Source organism: Zea mays, chromosome 9 (assembly GCF_902167145.1).
Source record: "Zea mays cultivar B73 chromosome 9, Zm-B73-REFERENCE-NAM-5.0, whole genome shotgun sequence".
NCBI classification, from domain to species: Eukaryota; Viridiplantae; Streptophyta; class Magnoliopsida; order Poales; family Poaceae; genus Zea; species Zea mays.
The window spans coordinates 156,879,427-156,891,532 of NC_050104.1; the positions used below are offsets into that span (position 1 = coordinate 156,879,427).

General features: G+C 43.0%; 1 protein-coding gene across 1 annotated transcript; it reads left to right on the top strand.

Moving 5' to 3' along the window:
- Positions 1 to 273: 273 nt before the first annotated feature.
- On the top strand, positions 274 to 5,128 carry LOC100191154 (uncharacterized). Its single transcript, NM_001136590.3, has 8 exons — positions 274 to 498; positions 605 to 699; positions 858 to 939; positions 1,538 to 1,634; positions 1,738 to 1,796; positions 1,925 to 2,007; positions 2,147 to 2,242; positions 4,818 to 5,128. Exons 1-8 carry the CDS (start codon positions 423 to 425, stop codon positions 4,968 to 4,970), a joined length of 741 nt encoding a protein of 246 aa, NP_001130062.1. The 5' UTR covers positions 274 to 422; the 3' UTR covers positions 4,971 to 5,128.
- Positions 5,129 to 12,106: the final 6,978 nt, after the last annotated feature.

Genomic DNA, 12,106 nt, shown 5'->3' on the forward strand with positions numbered 1-12,106 from the left:
AATTTTAAATACCATGATTTATCAAAAACATGGTATTTTTAGAGTTTTGGAAACTCAACTCAGAACCTTTGTTTTTTCTTCTCTTCTGCCTACACGTACTTTGTATTTCCAATGGTACCAAATAAATATCAGTTTCATGCAATAAATAATACTATAGTGTGTCATATACAATTATAAACTATAGTATTTCAAAACTACCGCATTTCAAAATTGAATTACCAAACTTGTCCTTAGTCTCTCTTTTAACTTTACTCTATAAACATTTTTACTGCGAACTCTACTTTTCTTGCGGAGTAAGAAGAGTGGCGGCGGCGGGCCGGCGGCGTGTATAGGCGTGTTCCCGAGCAGAGGCCCCCCCAAACGCGCAGCGCACACAAACACACACCAGCCCAGCTCCGAGAGATCATCCGGCGGCCGGCGAGATGAGCCGCGGCACGGGCGCGGGTTATGACCGCCACATCACCATTTTCTCCCCTGAGGGACGCCTGTACCAAGTCGGTGAGTGCCCCTCAAAACCCTAGCTTTTTGTTCCTTCCTCCTCATCGCTCATTAGATCTGGGGCGCACTTGTAGTCCATCTGACCTGTGCCGATACCTGTACGCAGAGTACGCGTTCAAGGCGGTGAAGTCGGCGGGTGTCACGTCGATCGGCGTCCGCGGCGCGGACTCCGTCTGCGTCGTCACCCAGAAGAAAGTCCCGGTGAGTTGCTCGGCGACGTTCGCCTCTATGGATTGGGGCAGCGTCACTGACCCCGATGCGGGGGGCTGCACTGCAAAAGATTTTAATTGTAGCTTTCTGTGTGTTATTGGTTGGTTGGCTGTTCTGCGTGGCCTGACTTTAACGTGTTGTGCGTGCAGGACAAGTTGCTGGATCAGACGAGCGTGACACACTTGTTCCCGATCACCAAGTACGTCGGATTGCTTGCCACTGGCCTCACAGGTAATTTCTGAAATTGACTAATGATATTGCTGGAACGAAATATAGAATTATGACAGCATAGGTTGGGATTTATAGTCGAGTTTTGCCCATCATTGATGTTTGTTTGATTGAATTAAGGTAGTTGATTGTCAAAGTCTCAAGTATTTGGAGCTTCATTCATTATGAATCATCATACTATTGAACCTTTGACAAAAGAATTCAAGGCTTTTCACTTCATAGGAAACTGCTAGTTTGAGATTTTGGACAAGAGTTTGTGTTATGATTTCATAACAAACAATGGATGGCATGCCACATTTGTTTATTCTTCTCATAATAATATGTCACTTTGACTTGTGGTTTTTGTTGGGTTTCAACTCTACCCTACCTCAACTTGCTTGGGACTAAATTGCTTTGTTGTGTATAGGAATATGACGAAACTTAGTGGCCTTCCTCTAAATATCAATTGATCTGTTACCGTGTATTTCCCCTAGAGGATGCCCATTAATTCATGTTGGGCACTGGTTACCACCTTACTGTTTTCAAATATTGCACTATTTAATTACGCAATAATACATCTTGATCTTTAATGGTAATGGATATGTTGTTATTCTGTTTACAGCTGATGCAAGGTCATTGGTTTCCCAAGCAAGGAACGAAGCAGCTGAGTTTCGTTTCAAATGGGGCTATGAGATGCCAGTTGATGTGTTAGCAAAATGGTATTGATCTTTTTCTTTTCAGTACCCAGTTTCTTAATGGTTCTTTGCGCATATAACTAAGCAGTAGCAAGCTGTATGCATACTTATTTTATTTATGTTTCAGGATTGCTGACAAAGCTCAAGTTTACACGCAACATGCATACATGAGACCCCTTGGAGTAGGTTAGTATCATCTCACAATACACGTTTGCTATTCCATTAAGCTTCTGTCATTCTACTGTGATGTTCTAGGTTAAGTTAGCTTATGGATTATTGCCATCATTTTCATCTTATTTGCTGTCATTCTTCAGTTGCTATGGTCTTGGGCTACGACGAAGAGAAAAATGCACAACTATTCAAATGCGACCCTGCGGGTCACTTCTTTGGACATAAGGTATATACCTATTTTGTTCTGCTCCAGACGCCACCTTTCTCCTTGATGAATTTCTGCTGAATCTCTAGTTTCTTTGTCTGCTGAGTGCTGAATAGTCTTATTTGTTGAGAATCAAATAATTTACGGATTTTTTTTTCAGGCAACTAGTGCCGGGCTCAAGGAGCAGGAAGCAATAAATTTTTTGGAGAAGAAAATGAAGGATGACCCGAAATTCACCTATGATGAAACTGTTCAGGTAATGTTGCATGTCTTTTGCTTCAAACAGGCACAAAGCTCTACGTGTTTACAATGTTATACCACTGCACAAGGCTAGTAATCTAACAAGTGTAGGTTTTGTGGCGGTTCATGGAGATTTTGGGTATGATAGTAGCAACTAGGAGGGAGAGGAAGTATTAGACTTTGCGGTAGCTTTTGGCCTGCTGAGCCAACAATTCCTTTAATAAGAGAGAATCCCATTTAATGACCTATAGTAGTGGTTAACGCTCTAGTCAGATTGACTTCTTCCTCACAAGAAGAGGATAAACAAGCATACTTGGATTGCAAGGTGATACATACTGAGTGTGTGCCTATATGGATAAACAAGCCAAGATTATGAGATCAAAGTGGTGGAAAATGAAATGGGAGACAAGAGACTTCTTTTTGTCAAGGAAAGGACCATCAAAGAGGAGGACATTTGGACGAAAAAAGATGATGCAAACAACATGAAGAAAGCAACATGTTCGGAAGGTGGCCTTATAGGTGGGTGGAGCAACCAAATGGAGTGGAGGCAAAGTTAAAGATGCTTGATGGAACGAGGAAGTCCAAAGTGTTGTTAAGGGGAAGAAAGAATGTTATAGACATTTGTATCTTGACAGTAGTGTGGACAACATAGAGAAGTACAAGGTAGCAAGGAGGACCACAAAAGAGCTATAAGTATGGTAAAGGGTAGGGCATACGAGGGTCTTTACTAACGTTTGAGTACTAAGAAATGAGTGAAGGACATATATAGGATTGGTAGGGCCTGTGAGAAGACAAGGTGCTTCAACCATGTTATGTGCATTAAGGATGAAACAGAGAGTACCTCTTGATAAAGGAGGATGAGATGAGATAGATGGTGAGAGTATTTTGACAAATTGTTCAATAGAGAGAATATGCACAAAACCTTTCAGTTGGATGACTCTTTTGATGACTAATAGGTGCTTTGTGCATAGGATCCTACAATATGAGGTTAGAGGGGAATTGAAAAGGATGAAATGAGGTAAGGCGATGGGTCCTGATGCTATCCCAATTAAGGCATGGAGATGCTTAGGTATATAGCTATACTGCTATAATATGTCTAACCAAGTTGTTCAACCATCTCTCTCGGTTGAACAAGATGCCTAACGACCGAAGGAGAACTATATTGGTATCGATCTACAAGAATAAGGGAGATATTTAAAGTTGTACTAATTATTGGGGAAATGAAGCTATGTGAGGGTTATTGAGCGTCCTCTGAGAGGAATAAAGAGGGTCTGTGAGAGGAAGACAAGGGACTTCAACCAAGTTAAGGTTGTCTCCAGCAGCTATCATATCTTATCCCCTATTTTAAACTTCACTCTACAAACAGTGTCATCTACAGTGCAAATCCCCTATTTTACATGATCTGCGGTGGACAACCTAAGTGGGCATTAAGGATGAAACAGAACAACCTTTGGTGATTGATGATGAGATCAAGCATAGATAGTGAGAGTATTTTGATAAATTGTTCAATGGTGAGAATGTGGGACATAACCAACCTTTTAGTTGGATGACTCTTTTGATGACACTAATAGGCGCTTTATGCGCAGGATACAAGAATAAGGGAGATATTGAAAGTTGTACTAATTAACGGGAATTAAGTTGTCGAGCCATACTATGAATATATGGGAGAGTCATCGAGCATCCTCCGAGAGGAATAACGAGGATCCCTATGAAGTAATTTCGTTTCATGCCTGAAAGGTCAACCATGGGAACTATTTTTTAATAAGATAAGTGATGGAGCAGTATAGAGAGCAGAAGAACATATACATAATTCCCATCGACTTGAAGAAGGCATATGATAAAATACTAAGGGATGTTATGTGGTGGTCTTTGGATAAACATAAAGTTTCAACAAAGTATGTTGGACTCATTATTCATTAAGGACATGCACAACCATATTGTGACTAGAGACACGAACAAGTGATGGAGACATGGATGACTTCTCGATTAGAATAGGACTGCATCATGGATCAGCTTTGAGCCCTTATTTTTTGCCAAGTCAATTGGTGAGGTCACATGGAACATACATGGGATATCCCTTGGTGTATGCTTTTTTGGACGATGTAGTGCTAGTTAATGAAAGTTGGGCAAAAGTAAATAGGAATCTGGAATTGTAATGAGATACTATAGTTCAAAGGTTTTAGACTTAGTAGAAAAGCTTGTGCAACATCGGTTGAGATGGTTTAGACATCTCCAATGGAGACATTTAGAGTGACCAATGCATATGGGTATTTTAAGGCGTGATAGTAATGGGTAAGGCACGATAGTAACGAAAAGAGAGATATAAGAAGAGAATGAAAAGAGACTTGAAAGGATAGAATTTATCAAAGATCTAGTCTTGAATAGTAGTATGGAAAACAGCTAACCGCTTGCCTAATACTTGACTTTGCTGTTGACGTGTTGTTTTGCCAATCTGGTTGTTTGTTATCTTTGTCGCATATTGAGCTTTTAATGCTTGCCATAGTTTCTGCAGCTACATTCACTTTTCTATTTTTCAAAAAATTCATAGAAACCTTGTTATTATTTACTAACTTCTGCCCGATGTTTTTCAGATTGCAATATCTGCATTGCAATCAGTTCTCCAGGAAGATTTCAAGGCCACTGAGATCGAAGTTGGTGTTGTGAGAAAAGAAGAACGTCTTTTCAGAGTTCTCACAACAGAGGAGATTGACCAGCACCTGACGGCAATTAGTGAACGGGACTGAGCTGCCATATGTTGGACATTTGATCCCTCCACACTGCGCCGTGCCATTGTGCTTCAGCACTGCCATTTAGTTTGACATCAAATGAACTGAGTGTACCATTTCATGTCTAACACTGAAAACAAGCTCGTTGATTGAATTTGGCACAGTTTGGTTTTGCATTGCTAACTATATTTGCAGGGCTGAGCGATTGGTAGTTCATTTCACCAATACGCGTAACCATTTTTAACGGTGTTTGTTGTGAGTTGCCATAAGATTTAGCTCCACCTACCCATAGTTAAGATTGGGAGCAAGAATAGCAGCGTTTAGCATGTTGGAAATAGAGTGGGTTGGGTGTTGTGTATTGATGCTGAATGAGGTTGACGATAGATGACACTGATGTTGCTCTTGGTGAGCGGGTTGTACAGCTTCTGGAGAAGCTACAACTAGCTCGCCTCACTCACACCATTAGCAATAGCTCGGTACTTAGCCTCAGCTCGGTACTTAGCCTTGGCATTGGAGCGAGAGCGACGAGCTGATGCTTGTAGTTAACATTACCTTGAAGGTACTGAAAGATCTGCTTGATCGCACCTAAGTGCGGTTTATGGAGATTATGCATGTAGAGACAGACTTGATGGATAGCATACATGATGTTGAGCCTGGTAAAGGTAAGATATGGAAGAACACCAATGAGGCTGCAGTAGCAGGGTCATTGCTAGGAGCACCGTTGCTAGAGAGCTTGGCTTGCATGTTTATCAGTCACACAGAGCTTGCAGTCCAACATGCTAGCGCGCTCGAGGATATCTACGGTGTATTTTGGTAGAGAAAGAGGTTGTTGGAGAAACGCTTGACGACAATCCCTAAAAAGTGGTGAAGGGGACATAAATCCTTCATGGTGAATTCATGTTGAAGGACAGCGATGATTTGGTGCAGGATGTCCAAAGAGGAGGCAGTGACCACGATGTCATCGACATATAGGAGGAGGTACACAATGTTATTGCCGCACCGATAGATGAACAAAGATCTGTCCGACTTGACCTTAATTAAATCAGGGGGCAAATATGTGGCACAACAGATGTACCAAGTGTGAGGGCTTGCTTTAGACCACAAGGAGACTTGTTGAGCTTGCATACCATATCGGGATGAGTAGGGTGAACAAAGCCAGCATACTGACTGCAGTAGACGGTCTTTGTGAGTCTCATGGAGAAAAGCATTCTTGACATCTAGTTGATGAACTGTCCAAGAACGGGAGAGGACCAAAGTGTGAACTGCATGGACGGTAGCAGGCTTTATGATGGGACCGAACGTCTCATCATAGTCAAAGCCATAACACCAATGGGCCTTGTACTGTTTAGAGAGTCATTCGCCTTCCGCTTATGTGTCCAAACCCACTTTGTTCTCATCACATTATCGCCTGCAGGACAGGGCACTAGATCCCAAGTGTGATTAGCAAGGAGTGCCTGATATTGTTCCTCCACAGAGAGGTGCCAGTGAGGATTAGCAAGGGAGCAATGGACGAAAGATGGCATAGGGGAGACAGATGAGGAGGAGGTCACGAAGAGGACAAGGCGAAGGACCCTAGTGGGTTGGAGAGTGACCATTAGGTGGATGTGGTGAGGATCGTGATGAAGAAGGGGTTATACACTGTTACCCACCTAGGCACGTCACTGATAAACATGGAAAGGTTGGATGTAGCAACGAGGAGTCGACATAGGTGAGGGCACTAGAGAGGGCCCCAAGGGTGGGGGTGAGGTCAAAGGAGTGGACGCTAGGACCGAAGGTGAGGCCACATGAGCCAATAGGGCTCTAACTGGGGTTGATGAGGTGACACACGAGTTGGCGAGGGGCGAAGGGACAGCCTAGAGGGAGTTGGGGCACAGGAGCCACGATGGCACTAGGCCATGGGCTAAAGTGGTGTGGGGGAACCTGAATGGTGAAAAAAACAATGGCTGATCAGAGGGCGCCACGAAGTCAGGATCATGAAGAAAATCCAACTCGGTAAGGGAGGTAGTAGTGGGATGAGAGGTAGACAAGAAGGGAAAATCAGTCTCGACAAAGTTGACGTGACAGGAGATCAAGAGACGATGGGTTGTGAGGTTTAAAGGGAAATAGGCAATTAAGCCATTTCTATACGTTTTGGTGATTGAATGTCCAACACAACATCTTGGACTAACTTGTTTGCTAAGTGTATGAGTATAGGTTCACTCGAGCGTAATTTGAAGATTCTAAGTCCAAATGAACTTAAACGAGGCCAGGAAATGCAACCTTGTGAAAAAGGTAAAACCATGAGGTTTGAGGCAAATTTTGGTTGTTCGAAATGGTAGACTTCGACATTTGTTATGATTATTGAGTTGATGCTTGATAGCATCACTAATCAATGATCTATGAGTGTATAAATGTCCCTTGTTGTCACGCACGGGTATATACCTAGTACAACATAATGAATGCAATATACTCACTTCAACCTTATGATTTGTTTTAGTTGAATTATAATAAAAGGAAAATATATAAAACCATGATGTGTGATTTTAAACCACTCAAACCTTATTGAATTAAACTAAATTTTGAATTTTTTATCGATTCAAAAAAATAGAGTGTTACATGATGTCCCCTGGCCACCCCCACCACAGCTTCCCTTGCACCGATGCTGGCCCCTAGACCCCGCACCATCTGACCGGAGGCTAGTGAGGAGGATGTATAGAGCTAGATACAGGAGGGACATACAAGCGCGATGAGGAGCCCCCTAAGGTATGGGTGGAAGAGGGCAAGCGAAAGGTCTGGCCTCTAGGGTTTGAGCCATAAAGAGCAGTAGCGGCATCAGAGCGAGGAGGCGGCCCCTTAGTGAGATCCTCGAGGATGAGGTCATTGTATACCTTGCGAAAGGTCAAGAACGGGGATGAGTGAAAGTCGCCTAGAGGGGGGTGAATAGGGCGAAACTGAAATTCTCAAAAATAATCACAACTACAAGCCGGGTTAGCGTTAGAAATATAATCGAGTCCGCGAGAGAGGGTGCAAAACAAATCGCAAGCGAATAAGGAGTGAGACACGTGGATTTGTTTTACCGAGGTTCGGTTCTCGCAAACCTACTCCCCGTTGAGGTGGTCACAAAGACCGGGTCTTTTTCAACCCTTTCCCTCTCTCAAACGGTCCCTCGGACCGAGTGAGCTTTTCTTCTCAATCACTTGGAACACAAAGTTCCCACAAGGACCACCACAAGATTGGTGTCTCTTGCCTCAATTACAAGTGAATTTGATCGCAATAAAGAATCAAAGAAAGAAGAAAGCAATCCAAGCGCAAGAGCTCGAAAGAACACAAGCAAATCTCTCTCACTAATCACTAGGGCGTTGTGTGGAGTTTGGAGAGGATTTGATCACTTGGGTGTGTCTAGAATTGAATGCTAGAGCTCTTGTAAGTAGTTGAAGTGGGAAAACTTGGATGACTTGAATGTGGGGTGGTTAGGGGTATTTATAGCCCCAACCACCAAACTAGCCGTTTGGTGGTGGCTGACTGTCGTATGGTGCACCGGACAGTCCGGTGCGCCAGCCACGTCACCAGGCCGTTGGGATTCGACCGTTGGAGCTTCTGACTTCTGGGCCCGCCTAGCTGTCTGATGTACACCGGACAAGTACTGTAGATTGTCCGGTGCACCGTCTTGCGCGTGCCTGACTTCTGCGCGCTTCTGGCGCGTATTAAATGCGCCTGCAGGTGACCGTTGGCGCGAAGTAGCCGTTGCTCTGCTGGCTCACCGGACAGTCCGGTGTACACCGGACAGTCCGGTGTACACCGGACAGTCCGGTGAATTATAGTGGAGCAATTTCCCGAGACTGGCGAGTTCCAGAGCCGCTCTTCCCTGGGGCACCGGACACTGTCCGGTGGCACACCGGACAGTCCGGTGAATTATAGCGGAGCGCCTCTGGATTTTCCCGAAGGTGATGAGTTTGACTTGGAGTCCTCTGGTGCACCAGACCAGAGGTGCCTTCGATTATCCCTTGCTCTCTTTGTTGAACCCAATTCTTGGTCTTTTTATTGGCTAAGTGTGAACCTTTGGCACCTGTATAACTTGCACACTAGATCAATCTAGTTAGTTCAATTTATTTGTGTTGGGCAATTCAACCACCAAAATCATTTAGGAACTAGGTGTAAGCCTAATTCCCTTTCAATCTCCCCCTTTTTGGTGATTGATGCCAACACAAACCAAAGCAAATATAGAAGTGCATAATTGAACTAGCTTGCATAATGTAAGTACAAAGGTTGCTTGTAATTGAGCCAATATCAATACTTATAATATATGCATGGATTGTTTCTTCATTTTTAACATTTTGGACCACGCTTGCACCACATGTTTTGTTTTTGCAAATTGTTTTGTAAATTCTTTTCAAAGTCCTTTTGCAAATAGTCAAAGGTAGATGAATAAGATTTTGCGAAGCATTTTCAATATTTGAAATTTTCTCCCCCTGTTTCAAATGTTTTTCCTTTGACTAAACAAAACTCCCCCTAAATGAAATTATCCTCTTAGTGTTCAAGAGGGTTTTGATATATCAATTTTGGAGTACTACTTTTCTCCCCCTTTTGAACATTATAAGATACTAATTTGAAATTTATCAATTGAGAATGCTACTAATTGAGAACTCTTTTTAAAAAAAATTAGGTGTGGTGGTGCGATCATTTTGCTTTGGGCTCATACTCTCCCCCCTTTGGCATGAATCACCAAAAACGGAGTCATTAGAGCCCTTAGAATTGCTTTCTCCCCCTTTGGTCATAAATAAATGAGTGAAGATTATACCAAAGAACGGAGTCCTTATCTCCCCAAAGATGGAGAGTTGCTCGGAGTGATGGCGAAGGATGAGTTACGGAGTGGAAGCCTTTGTCTTCGCCAAAGACTCCAATTCCCTTTCAATACACCTATGACTTGGTTTGAAATAGACTTGAAAACACATTAGTCATAGCATATGAAAGAGACATGATCAAAGGTATATAAAGGAGCTATGTGTGCAAATCAACAAAAGAAGTTCCTAGAATCAAGAATATTTAGCTCATGCCTAAGTTTGTTAAAGGTTTGTTCATCAAGAGGCTTGGTAAAGATATCGGCTAATTGATCTTTAGTATTAATGTATAAAATCTCGATATCTCCCTTTTGTTGGTGATCCCTTAAAAAGTGATACCGAATGGCTATGTGTTTAGTGCGGCTATGCTCAACGGAATTATCCGCCATGCGGATTGCACTCTCATTATCACATAGAAGAGGGACTTTGGTTAGTTTGTAACCGTAGTCCCTAAGGGTTTGCCTCATCCAAAGTAGTTGCGCGCAACAATGACCTGCGACAATGTACTCGACTTCGGCGGTAGAAAGAGCTATAGAATTTTGCTTCTTTGAAGCCCAAGACACCAAGGATCTTCCCAAGAACTGGCAAGTCCCCAATGTGCTCTTTCTATTAATTTTACACCCCGCCCAATCGGCATCCGAATAACCAATCAAATCAAATGTGGATCCTCTAGGATACCAAAGCCCAAACTTAGGAGTATAAACCAAATATCTCAAGATTCGTTTTACGGCCGTAAGGTGAGCTTCCTTAGGGTCGGCTTGGAATCTTGCACACATACATACGGAAAGCATAATATCCGGTCGAGATGCACATAAATATAGCAAAGAACCTATCATCGACTGGTATACCTTTTGATCGACGGATTTACCTCCTTCGTCGATGTCGAGATGCCCATTGGTTCCCATGGGTGTCTTGATGGGTTTGGCATCCTTCATTCCAAACTTGCTTAGAATATCTTGAGTATACTTCGTTTGGCTTAGGAAGGTGCCCTCTTGGAGTTGCTTCACTTGAAATCCTAAGAAATACTTCAACTCCCCCATCATGGACATCTCGAATTTTTGTGTCATGATCCTACTAAATTCTTCACATGTAGACTCGTTAGTAGACCCAAATATAATATCATCAACATAAATTTGGCATACAAACAAGTCATTTTCAAGAGTTTTAGTGAAGAGTGTAGGTTCGGCTTTTCTAACTTTGAAGCCATTAGTGATAAGAAAATCTCTAAGGCATTCATACCATGCTCTTGGGGCTTGCTTGAGCCCATAAAGCGCCTTAGAGAGTTTATAGACATGGTTAGGATACTCACTATCTTCAAAGCCGGGAGGTTGCTCAACATAGACATCTTCCTTGATTGGTCCATTGAGGAAGGCACTCTTCACGTCCATTTGGTAAAGCTTGAAGCCATGATAAGTAGCATAGGCCAATAATATACGAATTGACTCAAGCCTAGCTACGGGTGCATAGGTTTCACCGAAATCCAAACCTTCGACTTGGGAGTATCCCTTGGCCACAAGCCGAGCTTTGTTCCTTGTCACCACACCATGCTCATCTTGCTTGTTGCGGAAGACCCATTTGGTTCCTACAACATTTTGATTAGGACGTGGAACTAAATGCCATACCTCATTCCTAGTGAAGTTGTTGAGCTCCTCTTGCATTGCCACCACCCAATCCGAATCTTGAAGGGCTTCCTCTACCCTATGTGGCTCAATAGAGGAAACAAACGAGTAATGCTCACAAAAATGTGCAACACGAGATCTAGTGGTTACCCCCTTATGAATGTCGCCGAGGATGGTGTCGACGGGGTGATCTCGTTGGATTGCTTGGTGGACTCTTGGGGTGTGGCGGCCTTTGTTCTTCATCCTCCTTGTCTTGATCATTTGCATCTCCCCCTTGATCATTGCCGTCATCTTGAGGTGGCTCATTTGCTTGATCTTCTACTTCATCAACTTGAGCTTCATCCTCATTTTGAGTTGGTGGAGATGCTTGCGTGGAGGAGGATGGTTGATCTTGTGCATTTGGAGGCTCTTCGGATTCCTTAGGACACACATCCCCAATGGACATGTTCCTTAGCGCGATGCACGGAGCCTCTTCAATACCTATCTCATCAAGATCTACTTGCTCTACTTGAGAGCCGTTAGTTTCATCAAACACAACGTCACAAGAAACTTCAACTTGTTCGGAGGACTTGTTAAAGACTCTATATGCCCTTGTGTTTGAATCATATCCTAGCAAAAAGCCTTCTACTGTCTTAGGAGCAAATTTAGATTTTCTACCTCTTTTAACAAGAATAAAGCATTTGCTACCAAAGACTCTAAAATATGAAATATTGGGCTT